This window comes from Rhinatrema bivittatum, chromosome 1 (genome assembly GCF_901001135.1).
Source record: "Rhinatrema bivittatum chromosome 1, aRhiBiv1.1, whole genome shotgun sequence".
NCBI classification, from domain to species: Eukaryota; Metazoa; Chordata; class Amphibia; order Gymnophiona; family Rhinatrematidae; genus Rhinatrema; species Rhinatrema bivittatum.
Genome location: NC_042615.1, coordinates 752,549,335 through 752,570,785, shown reverse-complemented (window position 1 = coordinate 752,570,785; position 21,451 = coordinate 752,549,335). Strand labels below are relative to the sequence as shown.

The window sequence follows — 21,451 nt, the reverse complement described above, 5'->3', positions numbered from 1 at the left end:
CTGAAAATTGGCATGGTCTTGCAAAATTAATGAAAAAATATTAGTAAATCATGCAAAATTAAAATCAGAATAAATGATACATTAAAATTAAGTTTATACGCGGGTTCCAGAAGTGATAATTTTGTTTTGCAAATAACTCACAAAAGCAAAATGTATGCAGTTTTCAGTTTTGGTCTAAACTTTTTCACTCATCTTTGCTGATAACATATGTATTATCAATAGGTTTGCATCTATAGTCTGCACTTTTCCAAACCAGAGGGTTGGAAAAGATACAGCTGAAAGTGAACTATTCCTGTCAAAACATGAATCACAAGAAGAGGACCTATTCAACAAATGAATTTGTTTATTCATATATACCAATAACCTATCTAACATTAAAATTTATCTAACACACTCATCCATCACACATATACTCACATAAAATCAATTTTCATCAATAAACATGAAATATATTGTATACAATGTATATAATAATGTAATTATACAATGCCAATGTTCAAATCAAAATGTTTTAATGTTTAATAATTTATGTAAAGTGCTAATAATGTATAAGATGCTAATGATATATAAAGTGCTTTTTATGAAACAAACTGATGTTAGTCCAAAAAGTCCAACAAAGATCTTCGTTTTGCCTGATTTATCTCAAAGGCTTCTTCAGGGATGGACTTGAACATTGAGAATCAACAAACACCTATTCCCCGACAATATTCCCCTAATGCTTTTCAACGGGTGTGTTTGTTAATATCATCAACTCTTGAAGAGCCTTCAAATAGAATGCTTATACAATCAATCACAATTGTTCAAACCATATCCCAACAGGGAATTCATCATCTTCAAAAATCTAAATATTTAGATTTGTTGAATAGGTCCTCTTCTTGTGTATGTTACATTATTGTGACAAAGAGGTTGTTTACTTTTTGACCCTTGTGTGATAATAAAACATGAATCACAGCATTCTGTCTAAAATTCAGAGGAAAAGTAATCAGATCTGCAAGGCAGGCTTTATATAGTCTTTTTTTTAGCAAGTCCATCGATCCCCCATTTAAAACTGTACATCTAAGGGGCCTTTTTGTAAAGGTTTTCTCCCATTTTATGCCTATAAATAAAATGCTTATTAAACAGGACCCTATATAATGCTGACTATGCTGCATTCTGTATGTATACAGTATGGACCTGATTTTAAAAAGCATTTACATACTTAAAATTGGGTTTTACACATGTAAATGCACTTTATCCTTGTAAGTGGCCTTTTGAAAATTGCAACAATACATGCCATTGAATTGTCCATAGGACTTACCCATGTAAGTGCACTTTATGCAGGTAAATGGCTTTTGAAAATTGTAACAATAGGAGTTATATTTACAAGTGTAAATGCGTTTGAAAATTACCCCCTATTTGTTTGTATATATATGTAGAGAAAGAGAGAAAGACAGAATTTTTTTGAGAAACTGTTCCCTTTTTTCTGTTAACAGTATCACTGCAACTGCTGCTAGCATTGGGGCTGCTGGAATTCCTCAAGCTGGACTGGTCACCATGGTCATTGTGCTCACGTCTGTTGGGCTGCCAACAGATGATATCACTCTAATCATCGCAGTTGATTGGTTTTTGTGAGTATTTCATGCAAGCTTATTCATGGCTTGAAACTGAATTGCAAAATACATTGGACTGAAATTTCTAGTGCACTTCAGGGATTTCTAGAGACAGTACTAATGTTAGACTTGTCTGCTGAAAATGCAGTGCTGCTGAAGAACAATATTAAGAAAATTAAAAATCATAGGGAAATGGGATTGCACAAAACTTAAATAAAACTGTGAACTGAATAATTTAATGCAATTGTGCAATCAATGTATGAGGCATAAAAATATCGAGTACATAAACATAGCAAAACCAAGAGGTATAAAATATACAGTGTCAAATGAAATATATGAAAAGTAAACTATACATGAAATACATAAATTATCAGTAATTGAAACATATATCATAATAGTGGAAGAAACAGATAAACCTTTTGGATCTCAACACATATTTTTCAGCACATGCCTGTCTCAAAACGATATTGCCATGATGAATTAACGTACCAGAGAATTTAGAAATATTCATGCTATCAAAAAGGGACCAAGGTCCCCAATGTATGAAGAAAAACATGTGGTGGATTGACAAAATCAGAAGTTTAAGATTGGCAAAGGAAAATGTAGGTGAAGAAGAATCAGAAAGATCTTCATATAGAACAGAACTTCCCAAACTTTCAATCAATTTGTCCCCATTTTAGCACTTGAAAATTCACATGACCCCAGAAGACAACCAAAACAAATAGTAGAAGTGTGATCACCCTCCAACAACCACTCTGCTCTTACTCTCCCTCCATTCCAGCTGATCCCTTCGGTCAACTTCCATCCATTCTAGTTGATCTTTTATCTCCTCTTCCTTTTCCAGAGGACCTCCTCTCTTAACCGCCTTCCCTCCAGCTTATCCTGCCTTACATCCCCCAGCTTCTCTCACCCCATCCAGCTCTTTTTACATCCCCCAAGCTGATCCTCCCTCACCCCCAAGCTCTTCCTTAATCTTCTATCGTCCCCCCTCACACCATACCCCATTCCATCCTCACTCTCTCCCCCAGCTCCTCTCTTACATCCCGCAGTTGATTTTCTGTCATTCCCCCTTTCACCCTCCTCAGCCAATCCCTCTTCATCCGATCCAACCCTCAACCCCCTCCTGCATCTGATCCCACCTTTCAAATAGTTCCTCCTCCAAATAGCAGCAACAATGGTTTTTTCGGTCTGGGGCCAAAGGTAGATGACTACTAGTCAGAAGACCTAACAGGTTGATGACAAGGGAAATATTTTTCTCTTGGGTAGGTTCAGTGTTGGGTGATGAGAGAGGAGCAGTGGCAATCTCCACCGGCCTGTGCACACTTAGCTTTCTCCTCCCCTCATGGCTGGTCCTGAGCCTGATAGTAATTTGCAAGTGACAGCAACATTAGTAATGAAAATCAGCATGTGACCTATAAGCCAATGGAAACTCACAGGCCCTGCAGCAGTCCCAACCCCTCCTCACACAGGGCTTCCTGTTTAACAATTCATAAGGGTAGGACCACAGCAGGACCTTTGAGTACGTGCTGGCTCACAAGTCCCACGCTGACTTCCACTACTAATGCTGCTGCTGTAAGTGCCTGAAGAGCTGAAGGTTTTGTGATCCCATTTGGAGTTCCAGCTCACAGTATGGAAAGTCCTGATATAGAGGATAATTTTCAAATAGCCTTCATAGTAGAAAAGTCTAGCAAAAAAGAAAAAAAAATCCCAACATAGGCACAAGAGATTAGAAGAGAACACACCGTTGCCCATCAGTGTGTGGGAAGTTTAAAGAGTGACACTTGGAGCATGGAGTATTATGATTGGACACTGTTAAAGCACTACCAAATGTAAGTGTTTGCGTGGTGCCAATGCTGCAACTTTTTCAAACGAATAAGCTGGCTGATAATTCCTTTCCTCAAATGCAGCTAAAAGTAAGCAGGGCTGCCATAGCCCATGTACTGTTAGCTGCATTTAAGAAAGGCATTTCTGTAAGAATGTTTAGGTCAAGGGGAATAAAATAAAATTTACATGCCCTATTTTGCCTCCCCTTCCCCCCACCCACAAACAGGGAGGATAACTTTAAAACATATGCCCGTGCACCCTTATACGCATGTAAAAGGGGATGTGTGCTCATGTGCATGTATTTATATTGTGTATGTAAATGCGCATGCACGATGTAAACTAAGTGTAAATCTATCCTACAACATGCTCACATATCTAAACATAGCCAGATAAGTTTTAACATATCCACCTAACTGCCAGCAAAGTCACCACTTATATAAGTCTCAAAAAACGCTACTTATGTGGCTACATAGAGCTTTTTAAGACTTATCTGGCTAACTACAGGGGTCATTTATCAAAATGCGCTAAGACGATTTCGCATGCGTTAAGGGATTTGTGCAATGTTCTCTCCACCTAGCTTGATGTTACTCAGGTGGAGTGTCCATCAAGCTAGGTTGAGAGAACCTTGCACAAATCTCATCTTGGAGAGAGTTTCCTTACTTCGAAGGTCATCAAATCTTTATAGGAGACCACTGTTCTGTTCATACGTCTCACATTGAATGTCAAAGTGGCCCCTAACCCCCTACACTAATACCTAAACCTCACCTCGAGTTACTAAGTGGGCCTCCCATAGAGATATAAATGCCTATCTAGGGAGAGGACATTAGGGCTAGTCTCTCTCTCTCTCTCTCAGTTGTATGCAGGAAATACAACAGGTCTGGCATTTGTCTCAAAATGTTATCACAATTTGCACTAACTTAGCTCTTCACATAGGTAATTAGCATAAACCACACCCCTTTTGCTATCACATGCGATACTTATCGCATTTTGATAAATCCAGGACTAAGGTAGCCAGATAAGTAAAAGAAAAATTCTATTTAGCCAGATAAGTAAGATAGCTGGATAACTAGCATTTGAAGACCTATCTGGCTAGCTTATTTAGCTAGATAAGTAGTGCTTTTTAAGATAAGATTTTGGCTTTGCCACCACTTAACCAGGCAAGCTGAAACTTATCCAGATAAGTGGAACACATTTCCTATATTGTGAATTTGTGCTCCTAATTTTAAACATTGTGGGGTAGATTTTCAAACCGCGCGATTTGGCGTACTTTTGCTGGCGCATCAGGCGCAAGCAAAAGTACGCGGGATTTTAGTAGATACGCGCATAGCCGCTAAAATCCTGGATCGGCGCGCGCAAGGCTATCAATTCCGTATAGCCGGCGCGCGCCGAGCCGCGCAGCCTACCCCCGTTCCCTCCGAGGCCGCTCCGAAATCGGAGCGGCCTCGGAGGGAACTTTCTTTTGCCCTCCCCTCACCTTCCCCTCCCTTCCCCTACCTAACCCACCCGCCCGGCCCTGTCTAAACCCCCCCTTACCTTTGTCGGGGGATTTACGCCTCCCGGAGGGAGACGTAAATCCCCGCGCGCCAGCGGGCCGCTAGCGCGCCGGGATGCAACCTGGGGGCGGGTCCGGAGGGCGCGGCCACGCCCCCGGACCGCCCCGGGCCGTAGCCACGCCCCCGGGCCCGCCCCCGGAACGCTCCCGTCTCACCCCGAAAACGCCGCGCGGTTCGGGCCCGCCCCCGACACGCCCCCCTCAGAAAACCCCGGGACTTACGCGAGTCCCGGGGCTCTGCGCGCGCCGGTAGGCCTATGTAAAATAGGCTTACCGGCGTGCAGGGCCCTGCTCGCCTAAATCCGCCCAGATTTGGGCGGATTTAGGCGAGCAGGGCTCTTAAAATCCGCCCCTTACTGATGGAGATTTCACATAATAATTTCCTTAGTACTTGTCAGCTTTTACACACCCAAATCAGAGAGCCAATACAAAGAGTAGGGGAGGAAGGGCAGTCCTGTTGAGTTCCTCGCCTAAGTTCAATATCCTCAGAGTAGGTCCCATAGATTAATACTGATGCAACAGGGTTGCTGTAGAGGACTTGAACTTAATAACCCCAATTATATCTTTCACTTCCCCAGACACAAACATAAAGGTGGGGGTCTTTTAATAATCAGTAAAAAAGAACTAAAACTTAAATGCTACAAAGTAGAGATTAACCCCCCTCGAGGTGGCAATATTAAAATCAACACAATTAAAGATAGGTACTGTCTATTGCCCACATGGAACTCTCCAAAAAGATTGCTCACCCCTAATTGAAATTTTCACAAAAGCATTTCCATCTCCTGAATTCACAATAATCATTGGGGACTTTAACCTACATGTAGACAGCATACCAAAAAATACCGCAAGTGAAATCTTCCTAGATACGATGGAAGCAATGAGCTGGTCACAATTTATAATCAACCCCAATCATAAAGCAGGTCACATCCTTGACCTAATATTCACCAACCACAAGAACTGCAAAATCAATTCATCCTACTACATACTATCATAGTCTCACCACCAACTAATAAAAGCAGATATATCCCTCCTCAACACACAGAAAACAACCTTGCATATTAATCAATCATTCACATACAGAAAAAAGATAAAAATGAAAATATTTGAAGAGACTATTAAAAATAAGATAACTGATCTTAAGTATGATAATGCTTCCTCAGCTTTTGACTTCTGTGATAAAATCATCAATGAGATAGCCAATACCCTGTGCCTAATCCAGAAAAAAACTTTCCAAAATGAACGCAACACCTCTAAAATTAAGAAACCTTGATATAATGAAGAGCTGAGACTCACCAAACAAACCCTGAGAAAATCTGAAAAGCTATGGCAAAGATGCCAATCTACAGAATCTCTAGAAAAATACAAATCCTAATTAACAAAATACCATGAACAAATCAATAAAGCAAAAAAAGACTATTACGTTAAACAGATTCATGGCGTAATACTCAATTCATAACTACTTTTCAAAACAGTCAAAAACCTAATCAAGGACCCATCTTCATCAACTACAAATAATCACAACTTAACAAAGAACTCATGCAATGAATATGCCACCTTATTGCTACACAAAATCAATAGGTTAAAAACACAATTCTCCACCTGCTTACCAACAAAAGAACAGGAAGAAAAACACGGGCAAGCAAATGAACATGATGAATAACATGAGCAGACAAAATGGAGTACTTTCAACATAGTATCAAAACTGGAAACTGAACAAATCATTACAAAAATTAAACCAGCTATCCACCCACTGGACCCAATCCCTGCAAGTTCCCTGAAAACAGTACACAGCGTTATAACGCTAACAATCACAATTATGATAAACTATTCACTATCAGAAGGATTAGTCCCAAATAGAACAAAACAAGCAATGATTAAACAATCCTAAAAAATAAAACTGGCAGAATTGATGATAGGGATAATTATTGACCAATCTCCAATCTACCTTTAAGAACATAAGAACATGCCATACTGGGTCAGACCAAGGGTCCATCAAGCCCAGCATCCTGTTTCCAACAGTGGCCAATCCAGGCCATAAGAACCTGGCAAGTACCCAAAAACTAAGTCTATTTCATGTTACTGTTGCTAGTAATAGCAGTGGCTATTTTCTAAGTCAACTTAATTAATAGCAGGAAATTGACTTTTCCTCCAAGAACTTATCCAATCCTTGTTTAACCACAGCTATACTAAATGAACTAACCACGTCCTCTGGCAACAAATTCCAGAGTTTAATTGTGCGTTGAGTGAAGAAGAACTTTCTCCGATTAGTTTTAAATGTGCCACCTGCTAACTTCATGGAGTGCCCCCTAGTCTTTCTATTATCTGAAAGACTAAATAACCGATTCACATCTATCCGTTCTAGACCTCTCATGATTTTAAACACCTCTATCATATCCCCCCACAGCCGTCTCTTCTCCAAGCTGAAAAGTCCTAAACTCTTTAGTCTTTCCTCATAGGGGAGCTGCTCCATTCCCCTTATCATTTTGGTAGCCCTTCTCTGTACCTTCTCCATCACAATTATATCTTTTTTGAGATGCAGCGGCCAGAATTGTACACAGTATTCTAGGTGGGGTCTGACCATGGAGCGATACAGAGGCATTATGACATTTTCCATTTTATTCACCATTCCCTTCCTAATAATTCCCAACATTCTGTTTGCTTTTTTGACTGCTGCAGCACACTGAACCAACGATTTCAGTGTGTTATCCACTATGACACCTAGATCTCTTTCTTGGGTGGTAGCATCTAATATGGAACCTAACATTGTGTAACTATAGCATAGGTTATTTTTCCCAATATGCATCACCTTGCACTTATCCACATTAAATTTCATCTGCCATTTCGATGCCCAATTTTCCAGTCTCACAAGGTCTTCCTGCAATTTAATATGTTTGATGTAATACTAATCCTTATTATTTACTCCTTGTTCTATGTATCCCATATGTTCAATGTAATTTCTAACATTAGTTCTCTCTGTAAACCGACGTGATATGTACTATTACATGAACATCGGTATATAAAAGCCTTTAAATAAATAAATAAAATGTATCACAATCTACTTGTGATTTAATTACTCTGAACAATTTTGTATCATCTGCAAATTTGATTACCTCACTCGTCGTATTTCTTTCCAGATCATTTATAAATATATTGAAAAGTAAGGGTCCCAAAACAGATCCCTGAGGCACTCCACTGCCCACTCCCTTCCACTGAGAAAATTGTCCATTTAATCCTACTCTCTGTTTCCTGTCTTTTAGCCAATTTGTAATCCACGAAAGGACATCGCCACCTATACCATGACTTTTTACTTTTCCTAGAAGCCTCTCATGAGGAACTTTATCAAACGCCTTCTGAAAATCCAAGTACACTACATCTACCGGTTCACCTTTATCCACATGTTATTAACTCCTTCAAAAAAGTGAAGCAGATTTGTGAGGCAAGACTTGCTTTGGGTAAATCCATGTTGACTGTGTTCCATTAAATCATGTCTTTCTGAAAAAGTCTCTGCGGTAAGGCAGAGAGGGGAGAAAACAAGATGGCGCCCTGAGAGGGTGTAAATTGGTATCGCTCCGGACCTACGCTTGTGTTTGAAGCCAAACAGCGCTATTTCTTGTATTATTATGCCTCATAAGAGGAAAGGCAAGGTCCAGGTCTTTCCACCCGACCCAGACATTGCTGCCGGTCAGCGTTTGATATCTGAATACGCCCTCCAACCACCGCAATTGAGGGCGGCAGTCCCCGTTGGAGATCAGGCGAGAGGAGAGCCTTACTCACCTGGGGAACTTTCACTGAGCCCTCCTGACCTCAGGACGTCGGTAAGAGCTTTGCCCCTATCTGTCGACCGAGGAGCCGAGTCACATGCTGATGATATCATCGGGCATACTCCGCTGGGTGGCCCAGACGCCAACCAAACGGCGGGAGAGGCAGGAAATGTTCTGGAACCTTGAGGGTCTGAAGTGCCGAGGGGAGGAGTAGAGCCGGCAGCAGATAGTCCCAGAACAACGGGAGAGACGAGTGGACTTGTCGAACTTGGAGTAAGAACTCTCTCCCAGCAATTGACCAAACCGGCGGTTATGACACTGGACAATATCTGGGAACTCATGGTGAGAATGTCTTCTAAGCTAGATAATCAAACCCTGACGCTGGATGAGATAGCAGCTAAGGTTGGGGTGCTGGAACAGGACACAAATCAAAAGTTCTTGGAGCAAGATAATTCTTTAAAGAAAATTAATGAAGATATAAAAAACCTCCAAAGTACTAACACTACAATAGTCTTAGAAAGAATTTTATCATTAAGTAGATTGGACTCGATTGAAAATCACATGAGACATTTAAATCTAAGACTTTTGAGAGAGATCACGTGATGCACTGAGGGTGGAGGATGTGATTCCTTCACGCTCGGCGTCCAGCCTCTGGAATCGACCTCCATCTGCATCCCAAACATCAGCTAAGGGCTCATAAATCCATCGGGGCATTGCCCTCAGAGGTATAGTGCATAGATCTGGGCATGCCGGCTCGCCCTGTTAAGACTGTAAAGGAGAAAGGAAAGGAACCGTTGGCTAGTTCTGTGCCATCCAACATGGCCGCCGCGGCGAATCCCGCCGAACAGCTTGTAACACCAGCGTTAGCTGAGATTAAAGCGGCAGTCCTCGAGGCGTTGGGGCCCGAATTAAAATCAATATCGACGGCGGTGGCAGAAATTTCAGCCAACTTAAATAAATTTGAAAGCCGTTGTGCCGAATTAGAAAATCGGGTCTCTGAGACTCAAGATGGCCTCCACAGCGTGCAATCCGAACTCGCTGGGCTGAGGGCTGAAGTGGTAAAAAACACAGCGAAAATCGAGGATTTAGAGAATCGCGCCCGGCGCTCTAATTTGAGATTTATTGGATTGCCAGAATCTATTGAGGACCGTGCCCTGCCAGCCCTACTTGAAACTTGGCTCACTAAGGAGTTGTCGCTCACCTCTGCACATGGCACCCTGCGAGTAGAGCGGGCACACAGGCTTGGAGCTAAAAGGCCTGCGGCTGAAAAACCTCGGGTGGTGGTGGCAAAAATATTTAATTTTGCACACAAGCAGGAGATTTTGGCTGCCATGCGCAAGGGCCGAAGCCTTCACTATGAGAATCATCGGGTATTGATTTTTCAAGACTTTTCGTCTGCAGTAACTACGCAGCGGCGTGCGATGGCTCCGATCTGCACTCAATTGCTGGCACGGGGAGTGCGGGCCTCTTTGCTCTACCCGGCCCGATTGCGGGTCACCACTGATGCTGGAGTAAAATGGTACACGTCGCCTCAGGAGGCTCGTGCGCTTTTGCTGGAAACCGGGGCGGCAGCTGCGGGCTCTACCGCTTCCTCCCCGTCTACGTGAGCTGATGCTTCGGCCCTGCTTGGGCAGGCCGGATTTGACCTTCACAGTTGTTTTTGTATGCTCTTCACTATTTTTATTTCCCGGATCCAGGGTTTATGATCTTATTGGATACCACCTCTTCTTAGTGAAGCCCACGTTTTTTTTTCTTCTTTTTCTTTTTTTCTTTATTTTTTTTTTTTTTTGCTTTTGTTGCTGTTTCGCTTTTTCTCTTTCATCTGAGACACAGCCTGGATGTTGAAATAGGGGATCCAGAAAAATGTTTTTTGTTTGTTTGCTCCCTCCGGTCGTTGGGATTTGTGTGCTCTTTCTGCATATACTGGCGATTTGGCTAACTATTTCTTTGTAGGCTATATACCTGAAGAGCGTGAAGTGGCCCAAATTCAGGACTGGGCCGGGACAACTGCACAGTTCTTGTGTTGCACGCTTTCCGGGTGGGAGACATTTTTGTTCTGGTTCCTTATGTGGGATTTTTTTTGCCTATGCTGAACATTTTGTGGGACTCCCTTTTGGCGAATTTTCATGGCATATCTTTTCTGATGGGACTGTAGGATATGCGAACAACTCAGATTTATGGGGTTTATGATTGTTTATACCCCTTATTATACCAGGGCTTATGATTGTTCATATGTCTGTTTGGTGGTAAAGACCTTGTTGGACTAGGTCTCGGATTGTTCTATGTTATGATATTTGCAGTTATTGTTGTGCTGACAAGAGTTACATATGTGTGTTTGTATGTTCGTTGATAATTGATGCAGATGGGGGTGGGTGGGGGAGGGAGGGTATGCCAGCATGGCAGTGATCTCATGGATTCGAGGGGGAGAAGCCCTTGCCGGAGATCCGACAAGGTGGGATAGGGATGGGTTTTGGGTAAATGGGTTGTTTGGGATAGGGGGGATTAGGGCTCGAGTCTCATGGGGAATTTCTCACCAGGAATGGTTTGTCAGGTGTTTTATATCATTCAGTCCTTTTGTGTTTTTGGGGTGGAGGCTTCGGCTGTGAGAGCTTCCACTCCACAGAAATTGGATTTGGAATTCATTAAATACTCAACTAGTATTATTGTACCTCTAATACTGCTCTTAATTTAATCACTTGGAACGTCTGTGGGATAAATTCCCCCATTAAGAGATCCAAAATTCATACTCTCCTTAAACGTAAACGTGCCAATATTGCGTTTTTACAGGAGACCCACCTCACGGATGGGGAACACGAGAAGTTAAGTAAACTTTGGGGTGGGCAGGTATATTATGCATCGGGAACTACTAAGTCAGCAGGAGTAGCCATATGGATTACCTCACAGTTGCCCCTTCAGGTTCATTCCACTATCAAAGATCCTTTGGGATGATATCTCCTTTTAGTAGCTGAGTTATATCAAACTAAGATGATTTTGTGTAATATTTATGCCCCTAATAACTATAGTCCCAGTTTCTATCAGGAGGTATATCGACATCTTGTACCACATGCAGCTGAGTGTTTACTGGTTGGTGGGGACTTTAATACCATTCAGGATGACCAATTGGATAGATCTTCTCCCGCGGGCTCCCAGGTGGGATTTGGGAAGGGCCCCTCTTTTTTAGAACAATCTCTCCATCTGATTGATGTTTGGCGTCTTTTACATCCCAGGGAGAAGGATTTTACACACGTATCATGGGCACATGGCACCCTCTCTCGGATAGATTATTTTCTGGTCAGTGCACACCTTTTGTCTCAGGTGGGGGAGGTGACTATTGGAGATATTATTATATCAGATCACGCCCCGGTGTCCCTGGCGGTGCAGATGGGACAGAGTCCCACTACCACTTTTCAGTGGCGATTCCCCTTTTATTTAGTGCACGATGTCAAATTTCAGGAATATTTGCGAGCTCGCTGGACTGATTATGCTACTATAAATGCTCAACACGCTGATGACCCAATACTGTTTTGGTATACTGCCAAGGCAGTGCTGAGGGGCGAGATCATTTCTTATATGGCGCACCGGAAAAAAGCTATTAACCATAGGATTCTGACTTTAACTGCCAAATTACAGAGAGCCAAGGCCTCCCTAAATCGTGTGAACTCCCATGAGATGCGGGTACAATATTTTTCAATTCAGGAAGAATTAAATACACTCATACATCAGAGGGCTCGGAAAAGTTTTCTGTACTATCAGTATAAGCTTTATCAGCATAGCAATTAAGCTGGGAAAATGCTGGCCAACCTGGTTCGTTCAGTGAAGGGGACTCGTTATGTTCCAGCGTTGCGCTCCCCAGCGGGAGGTGTCCTTACAGCCACGAAGGATATTTTACGTAGGTTTCGGGACTATTATAAAGATCTTTATATGTCGGAACACTGGGATTCGGAAGCTTGCACTAGCTTCTGTGAGCAGCTAAGCCTCCCCCGCTTGACTAGCGAACAGCGGAATCGGTTAAATAGCCCAGTGACATTAGCCGAAATGCAATCGGTTGTTCAGGGGGCTAAGGCCCTTAAGGCGCCGGGTCCCGATGGGTATGGGGCAGAATTTTATAAATGTTTAATAGACCTTGTGGGGGACCCCTTGGTGCAGGTGGTTGCTGCCCTAGCGGACAGAGGGTCCTTCCCCACTCATGCTAATATGGCTAATATTGTTCTGATACCCAAACCAGGGAGGGACACACTGGCACCTGAATCTTATCGTCCCATTTCATTATTGAATTTTGACCAAAAGCTCATTGCTAAAGTGATGGCAGACCGTCTTTCCACTATCCTTCCAACCCTAGTAGGGGAAGATCAGGTGGGCTTCGTTCGTAAGCGATACGCACTGACTAACATACGTAAAGTCCTAGCAACAATGAACATGTGTCAGCAAATGGGGGCCCCCTTCCTCGCCGTTAGTTTTGACGCTGAAAAGGCGTTTGATAGGGTGGAGTGGGGTTACCTTTCCTGGGTCTTAAGGCAGATGGGATTTGAGGGACTTTTTCTTAGTGTAGTGAGTCTTTTGTACCAAGACCCGGAAGCTACGGTGATAGCAAATGGTTCCTCTTCGGAGGTTTTCTCTATTTCAAGAGGTACTAGACAAGGCTGTCCGCTGTCTCCTCTTTTATTTGTTCTCCAATTAGAACCTCTGCTACGAAAAATACAATTGGCCAAAACTGTTAAAGGGTTCAGACTCCAGTCCTCTACCTTTAAGTACGCTGCATTTGCTGATGACATTTTGGTTTTTCTTACAAACCCCCAAGAATCCCTTCCTCCCTTACTCCAGATTTTTTGGGCATATGGCGTTTTTACTGGGTTTCGATTAAATCTTGATAAATCAGCGGCCTTACCATTCCCTGATTTGTTAGAGACTGGATGGGGGGAGGAATTTCCGTTACAATGGGCTGGTCTCTCTTTTAAATATCTTGGCATTGTAATACCCAGGGACCTCTCCCAAATATATAAATTGAATGTTTTACCCTTATTAAAATCCACCCAGGATAAATTGGCTGCTTGGGCGGGATTACCTCTCTCCTTGGGGGGTAGAGTCCACCTGTTTAAAATGATCATTTTGCCAAAGTGGCTATATTTATTTCAGAATCTGCCCTTACACTTACAGACAGTGGAGCTTAAACAGTTAGATAGGGCCCAACGATGTTTCTATTGGAGGGGAGGGAAATCTCGTGTCCCGTTGGTGTGGTTGAGGGAGCGCTGGGGACGGGGAGGCTTGGGAGTCCCGGACTTGGCCTTATATAATTTAGCCAGCAATTTGAGATTGATCAGGGACTGGTTGTTAACCTCTTCCACGGTTATCAACCTCTCTGCGGATGTGGAACTGGCTGCCTCTCCATCCCTACACTTTGTACTGCAAGCCCCGGCCAGTTCGATACCTAACTATCTGGGGCGGAATGTATTAATTAGTCCTATTCGGACTTCTTGGCTCCGGCTCACACGCCTCATACACGCCCCACGCATTAATGCATGGTTCCTACCAGTTCGGGGGAATCCAGATTTTTCCCCGGGTACTCAAACTGCAGCATTCCATGGCTGGCGTGCAAGGGGTATTTCTTTATTGGGACATGTACTCTCTCCTGAGGGGGCGCTCCTATCCTTTGCTGAACTTGGGGAGCTATATGGTATTCCTAAAGCCGATGTATTTTCTTACCTGCAGGTGAAACATTATGTGAATTCGCTTTCACCAAATGTTAGGCAGCCCTCTCATTTCCACGCATTGGATTCTCTGTTTTCTTTTACCCGGGAGCAGGTACCTTCATTATCCCGATATTATACAAGGCTCAAACAATTGACTGAAGTGGATACCTGTTCTTTTCTAGTTCAGCGGTGGAACGGTGACGGGTTGTTTGCAATTAATGGATATATAATCAAAGCTGGCTTCAGGCGGATTTCCCAACTCTCGGTGAACTCATATTTTAGAGAGATGCAATACAAATTTTTTCGGAGAAGTTATATATCGGCATAGGGGGCGTTTCATTTAAGAATTTCACCCTCCCCAGCCTGTGTTCGGTGTGGAAACCTGCGGGGCACGTTGTCTCACGCCTTTTGGGAGTGCCCATCGGTATACCGTATGTGGGACCGGCTGGTTCGTTATTTGGAGGGCTTGCTGGGAGTTAATATCCCGGTGTCCCCCTTGTGGCTTCTTTTTGGTTGCATTTCTCCATTACGTGTTCGAGGTTGGGGAACCCGCTTGCTTATCCAAAAGGCCTGTTTAGTTGGGAAGAAAGTGATTTTACTGCATTGGCGAGAGGTCTCTGCTCCTTCATATTGGACTTGGCGCAACTGCTTCCATCGAATGATGCTTTTAGATGCAGCGACTATGCGCTTATCTCCACGGCACCGAAAGCGCTTTCTGGATGTATGGGACGTATATTTGCAATCTCTACCACAGCGTGTCCGAAGCTCGATTCTCAATGAGGGACTGTAACGTGAATTCTAAGGACTGAACGGCGAACTTTTTTATTGATTTGTTTCTTCTCAGATTTATGGACTGGTGAGGGATCTGGGCTCTTTTCAAGGAGTCTGGCATTAATAGGGGGACTCGGGAGGGAAGGGGGGGTGGGGGGAGGATATTAGGGTGGGTCTGTATGAGGTTTATACGGGAGTTTTTGTAACTTTTATAGGATGGTGGTGAAGAGTAAGGCTGCCTTCCGAGTTGTATTAAATTTGATAAAACAATAAAAACCGTATTTACAAAAAATCTAAGACTTTTGAATTTCCCTATAATTTCTGGGGAGATACCTTTGTTATCCTTTAAAAAATTTGCATCGGAGGTTTTAAAGATTCCTCAGGAAGAGATACCAGCTACAAAAAAACTTTTTTTCCTGCCCAAAAAAAGTAGCACACCGATAGCATTTTCCTCTCAAGTTTCAGATTTTCATAATCTGACTGATTACTTAGAAAATTCTAATGTTGAAATTATTGATCGTGTAGTGCTCTTTGTGTCTTTTTTTGATGAAACAGCTGTCTCTTTAATTATGAAGAATTACTTTAAAAATATGAATGTATCTTTTTGTGGGGGTCTTGTTCGGGTATACCCTGACCTAGCTAAGTCTACGCAGCAGCGTAGAAAAGAATTTCTACTTATGAGACCTGAGACCATAGCAGCAGGGGGTAGTTTTAAACTACGTTACCCATGTAAATGCATAATACAACTGGCCAGGAATATGTATGTTTTCTTTTTACCAGACCAACTGAGGGACTTCTTATCTGGCAGGAGACCTCCCGAAGAGGATAAAAGAGGTCAATATGATAAATGGGTGGTGACAGGGCCTATAAATTTGTAATTGTTTCCACTATAAATTCCTCGTAAAGTTTCATTTCTCCCCAAGTTTTCTATGTAATAAGAGAATGTTACTTGTAATAGGAATTATTTGGATTCTATTTCATTGATAAGGGCAGGTTTAGCCCAATATTTCGATTATTATATACAAATATTATGTTTGTATATTTGGTTTAAAAGCTGATAAATTAAAAAAAAAAAAAAATCATGTCTTTCTATATGCTCTACGATTTTGATCTTGAGAATAGTTTCCACTATTTTTCCCTGAACTGAAGTCAGGCTCTCTGGTCTATGGAGAGCATCGTAAGCTGCAGCAGGAATGGGTTGGTCATTGTTTTTTCTCATCTTTTACTTTTCGACAATGTGGTGTGACCATTTTGATCAGCAAATGGGTTAGCTTTACCTTCACAAAATGTTTGATCTTAATGGGTGCTATATTATTGTGGTGGGGGAACTAAGGGTGTTAAGGAGGTCCTGGTCAATCTTTATGCCCCCGACATATATTCTCATAGGGTTTTTTTTCAGCTCTTTTGGCTAAGGTGACTGCCTGGGTGGATCATGCGGTAATAGTGGGAGGAGATTTTAATGTGGTAGACAACCCTCTGGTTGACTGCAAGCCATCTAAGACCCCTAAGTAAGCTCAGGCAGATATGGGAGTGTGCCTGGCATTCTCTCCATCTGGAGGATAAGGATTATACTTTCTTTTCTCATTTCCATCATGTATATTCCAGGCTCGGTTGCATTCTTATTTCTGAATACAAGTTGGTAGCTAGTGCGATTCACGATGTCCCCTTCTCTGATAATGCTATGGTACTGATCACGTTGAACTTACTCCCCTTGTCTCTGGCTCAGTTTCGGTGGAAGATGCCTCCCTTCTTATATAATGATAAAAGCTTTGCTGTATTTCTTCAAGATAAATGGAAGGGATGTGTTGAGTATAATTTGACCCCGGATGTCGATTCCATTATTATTTGGAGTGCAGCCATGGCTGTGCTGCAGGGCCATATTTTGGCTTATTATACCCATGACAAGCGAGATAGAGATTCTGCCATTTTGGCACTCACCAAGAAGATTATGTTGCTATGCTGGGCTCATCAGCGGGACTTGGAGAGGGATATGCAGGTGAGTTTGTATGCTTCCCATCGGGAATTAAACTTCCTACTTGATTCAAAAGCACAACAGAATATTCCGTATCTTAAATATAAATTCTACCAGTGGGGGGGGGGGGGCAAATCGGAAAAATTATTAGCCCAATTGGTGAACTCTGCTGGATGTCCAAGGGAGTCTAATCACTCATATTAGGGACAACTCGATGAATCTCACTACCAGTTTTTTTATATCGGAAGCGTTTGTTATGCCTCAGACCCATGTTCTCCAGTACCTGCAAGGGCTGATCATCTAAAGCACTCATCTCGCCAATAGTCCTAGTCACCATTTTAGATGCTGCATTTCTCTTTCCTCATCACAATGCCCCCAAACACCATCCCATTTCCTCCATTGTGGGCTGTCGCTTCCTAGGTATAGCTGGGGACTGCTGCTGTTGGCCTGCCGCTTGACTGTTAGAAAGCACCAAAGGCATTGAAGCAGCTTGAGGAACACTCATCTCTTTTTCAAACAGTGTCCTCTGGCTTTTAGAAGGGGCCTCCTGACTACTGCTACTACCATCTCCAGGTGCACATTGAAGGGGATGCTGCTTTTTCAGGTGATGCTCCATCCCAGAATTACTTAAATGGCCCACTTGCTTCCTTTGGCTGATCTCCTTTGTGCAATAATTAAAATGTGCAAAGTGTAGGTTCTCCCTGATTTGAAAATGGCTCCAGATCACAGATTTATTTCATGATCCCTTTCCTCTGTCTGCGTCTTTGGGGGTGGATGATGCTGTCAGGACCACTTTCAGCAGAACGGTCATCTCCAGTTTGCACAAGAATTGCTGTAGTTGTAACCAGGCACTGCTGGCGAAGGCACAGGGGAGCAGTGTGCATTTCACTACCGACATCTGGACATCCACAAACTTCACACACATTCCTATCTCTGACAGCACACTGATGGGGCATGGCTGAGGTAGGGGCAGGCAGCAGCTCCATAGGGTGTGAAATATCAGGGCACAGGTGGGCTTTACTGCACACTTACCTGGTGGATGGGGCCCATACCTCAGCCAATATTGTAAGAGCCATTTCAAGAAATGCTGGAGCACTAGAAGCTATATCAGAGAGCCAGAAGTCTAAATGCAGGATTCTTTGTCACTGACAATGTCTCTAAAATGGTAAATACAATATCTGACAGGTGATATCAGGATGTACAATGCATTATTCACACTCTGCACCTAGCAGAGAAGGAGGCCCTGGGGCTGGGGTCCAGACACCCAGAGTATGTATACTTGTACAATTAATAGACAAGTGTAGGAAAATAGCTGGGCACTTCTGCCAAAGTATGAAGGTGGGACAGCTTTATTAGAGGTGCCTCACAAGTGCCTCACAGGTGCCTCACAAGTGTCTTATTCAAGTTGTGGGCATCCACTGGAATTCTACCTACATGATGCTGCAGAGGATAGTGGAGCAGCAGACACCCCTGCATGATCTGTCTTAGGAAATGGAGATAGGTGTGCATTCTCCCCTAGGGCATCATAATTGGTCAGTCATGAGACAGCTTGTGAAAATCCTAAAGCCCTTTAAGAATGGCACAGACAAGCTGAGTGCTACAAGTGCCACCTTAGCAAATGTCATCCCCATAGTAAACATCGTGTTAGAAAAGTAGGCGGGCTTTCAACAGGAAGAGGAAATGAGAGCTGAGCTGCTGTACTCTGGCATTTTTGTAAAAGCAGGTGACTGAGAAGCTAGGACCTCTGACCAGAAACCCCACATATATGCTCGCTACATGTGAAAGGGAGATTCGCACTGCAGGCCAACAATCTGACACATATGAAGAGCTTGCTGGCAGAGGAGGTCTGCCAACTACAGCGCCAGAGGGTGAGGCAGAGAAGGGTTGTAGCACAGCAGAAAACACCTGTATTGCTCAGGTCAGACATTAGTACAAGTCAGAGCAGCACCTTGTCATCGCCACCTAGTACTCCCTCCACTTTAAAATAGAAACTATCCTCACTTCTGTCCCAGGCAATTGCAAAGGTAGCTGAGAAAAAAGACACACGCCCAATACCAGCAAAGGAGATGGCAGCTAAAAATCTTAGTGACATGCTATCTTGCAGATACCATCGAGAACATGGTCACAGATGTGATGGCATACTGGTTCCACAAGTCCAGCAGCTGGTCAGACCTAGCAAGAGTAGCTCAGTGCTCTCTCTTGCCCACCGAGTGTCCCCAGAGAAAGAGTGTTTTTGATGACAGGGGATATTGAAAGCCCTCCTTGCTCCAGGCTGTCACCACCCTTGATGGAAAACTTAATGTTCCTGAAAATTAACCTGCCTTTCCTTGGTTATCCAGATTTGCCAAATGAGTGGCAAGCTGATGAAAGGAATTTGAAGGTCCTGTAGCTGCTCTGCATGTCTGCCTGCTGTGCCTCAAATACCACATGCACATCCAGTGACTGACTGCATCTGCCTGCCATGTCCTCAACACCATCAGTTGTGTCACACTTCTGCAATCACACTACTGCTTCCTCCCAGGTCTGAGATGCTAGATCAAGGGCCACACCCCCCGAATACTGAGTCCTGCTGTGTCCCCAACACCATCAGTTGAGTCACACTTCTGCAATCACACTACTGCTTCCTCCCCAGCCTGAAATGCCTGATTGAGAGCCACACCACCCCAAACTCTGTCCTACTGTGTTCCAAAAACCGTCAGTTAGGTCACACTTCCACACTCATACTGCTGCTACCTCCCAGGCCTGAGATGCCAGATGGAGGGCCATACAACCTCAAATTATGAGTCCTGCTGCGTCCCCAACACCATCAGTTGGGTCACACACATCCTGCTTCCTTCTGCCATGTATCCAAACCATCACTGCGGCCAACATGCACCGATATCTTCTGCCTGTCTTGCCTTTACTAACATCATAGGGGCCAAGTTGCACTGACTCAATCTGCCTGCCTAGCCTTTACCAACAATACTGTGGCCAAAATGCACTGGCCCCTTACCTACATCACAGGGGCTAACATGCACTGACACCTGCTGCTGCCTTGCCCTTGCAAACATCCAAGGGGCCAACAGGCACTCATATAATCTGCCTGCCTGCCCACATCATTGAGGCCAACATACACTGACACCTTCTGCATGGCTTGCCTTTACCAACATCAATAGGACCAACATGCACTGACACAATCTGCCTGCCTAACCCATACCAATATCCTTGGAGCAAATATGCACTGACACCTTCTGTGGCCTTGCCCTTACCAACATCATAAGGGGCAACATATACTGACACATTCTGCATGGTTTGCCCTGTTAGTGTTTACCATCAGTGCCTAACCCATACCAATATCCGTGGAGCAAATATGCACTGAAACCTTCTGCCTGCCTTGCCCTTACCAACATCATAAGGGGCAACATACACTGACACATTCTGCATGGTTTGCCCTGTTAGTGTTTACCATCACTGTGGTGTGACCAATTCTGCTACCTCCTGACTTATCCCTATCAACAAAACTGGGGCATTTAACACCCTGATGCTTCCTGATTTGTCCCCATCAACAAAAGTGGGGCCTTTCACATCCTGCTACCTCCTGACTTGTCCCCATCAAACACACTGGAGTCTGACATAGCTTACTTCTTCCTAACATGTCCCCATCAACCACACTGGAACCTGTCATGCCCTGCTGCCTCTTTACTTCTCATCAACAAAATTGGGGCCTGTCATACCATGCTAACTCCTGACTTGTCCCCATCAACCACACTGGGGTCTGAGTCAACTTACTTCCTTCTGACATGTCACCATCAACATTCTAGGGCTTGCCACACCCTGATCTCTCCTGACTTGTCTCCATCAACAAAACTAGGCCCTCTCACAAACTGCTGCCTCCTGACTTAACCCATCTACAAAACTGCGATCTGTCAATCCCTGTTGCCTCCTGATTTCTCTCGATCAACCAAACTGGGCCCTGTCACACCCTGATGCCTCCTGACAAGGCCTCAACAACACTGGAGTCTGACTTAGCTCACTTCTTTCTCACATGACCCCATCAACTACACTGGGGCCTGTAATACCATGCTGCTTTCTGACTTGTCTCCATCAATATAACTGGGGTCTGTCATACCCTGCTGCCTCCTGACTTGTCCCCATCAACCACACTGGGGTCTGACTCAGCTTTATTTTCTCCTGACATGTCCCCATCAACCACACTGGGGCCTGTCACACATTATTGCATCTTGACTTGTCCCCATCAATGACACTGGGGTCTGACTCTGCTTACTTCCTCTTGACCTGTCCCCATCAACCACATT

General features: G+C 43.7%; 1 protein-coding gene across 4 annotated transcripts in view; it reads left to right on the top strand.

Moving 5' to 3' along the window:
- Positions 1-21,451, top strand: part of SLC1A3 (solute carrier family 1 member 3) — a 326,416-nt gene that overhangs the window by 302,178 nt on the left and 2,787 nt on the right. For 3 of the 4 annotated variants that reach the window (XM_029578718.1, XM_029578735.1, XM_029578710.1), the window contains one exon: positions 1,473-1,607. The exons of the other annotated variant lie outside the window; for it this stretch is intronic. In XM_029578718.1, the coding sequence (XP_029434578.1) occupies positions 1,473-1,607 (135 nt within the window). The remainder of the gene's footprint in view (positions 1-1,472; positions 1,608-21,451) is intronic. 4 annotated transcript variants of the gene reach the window in all.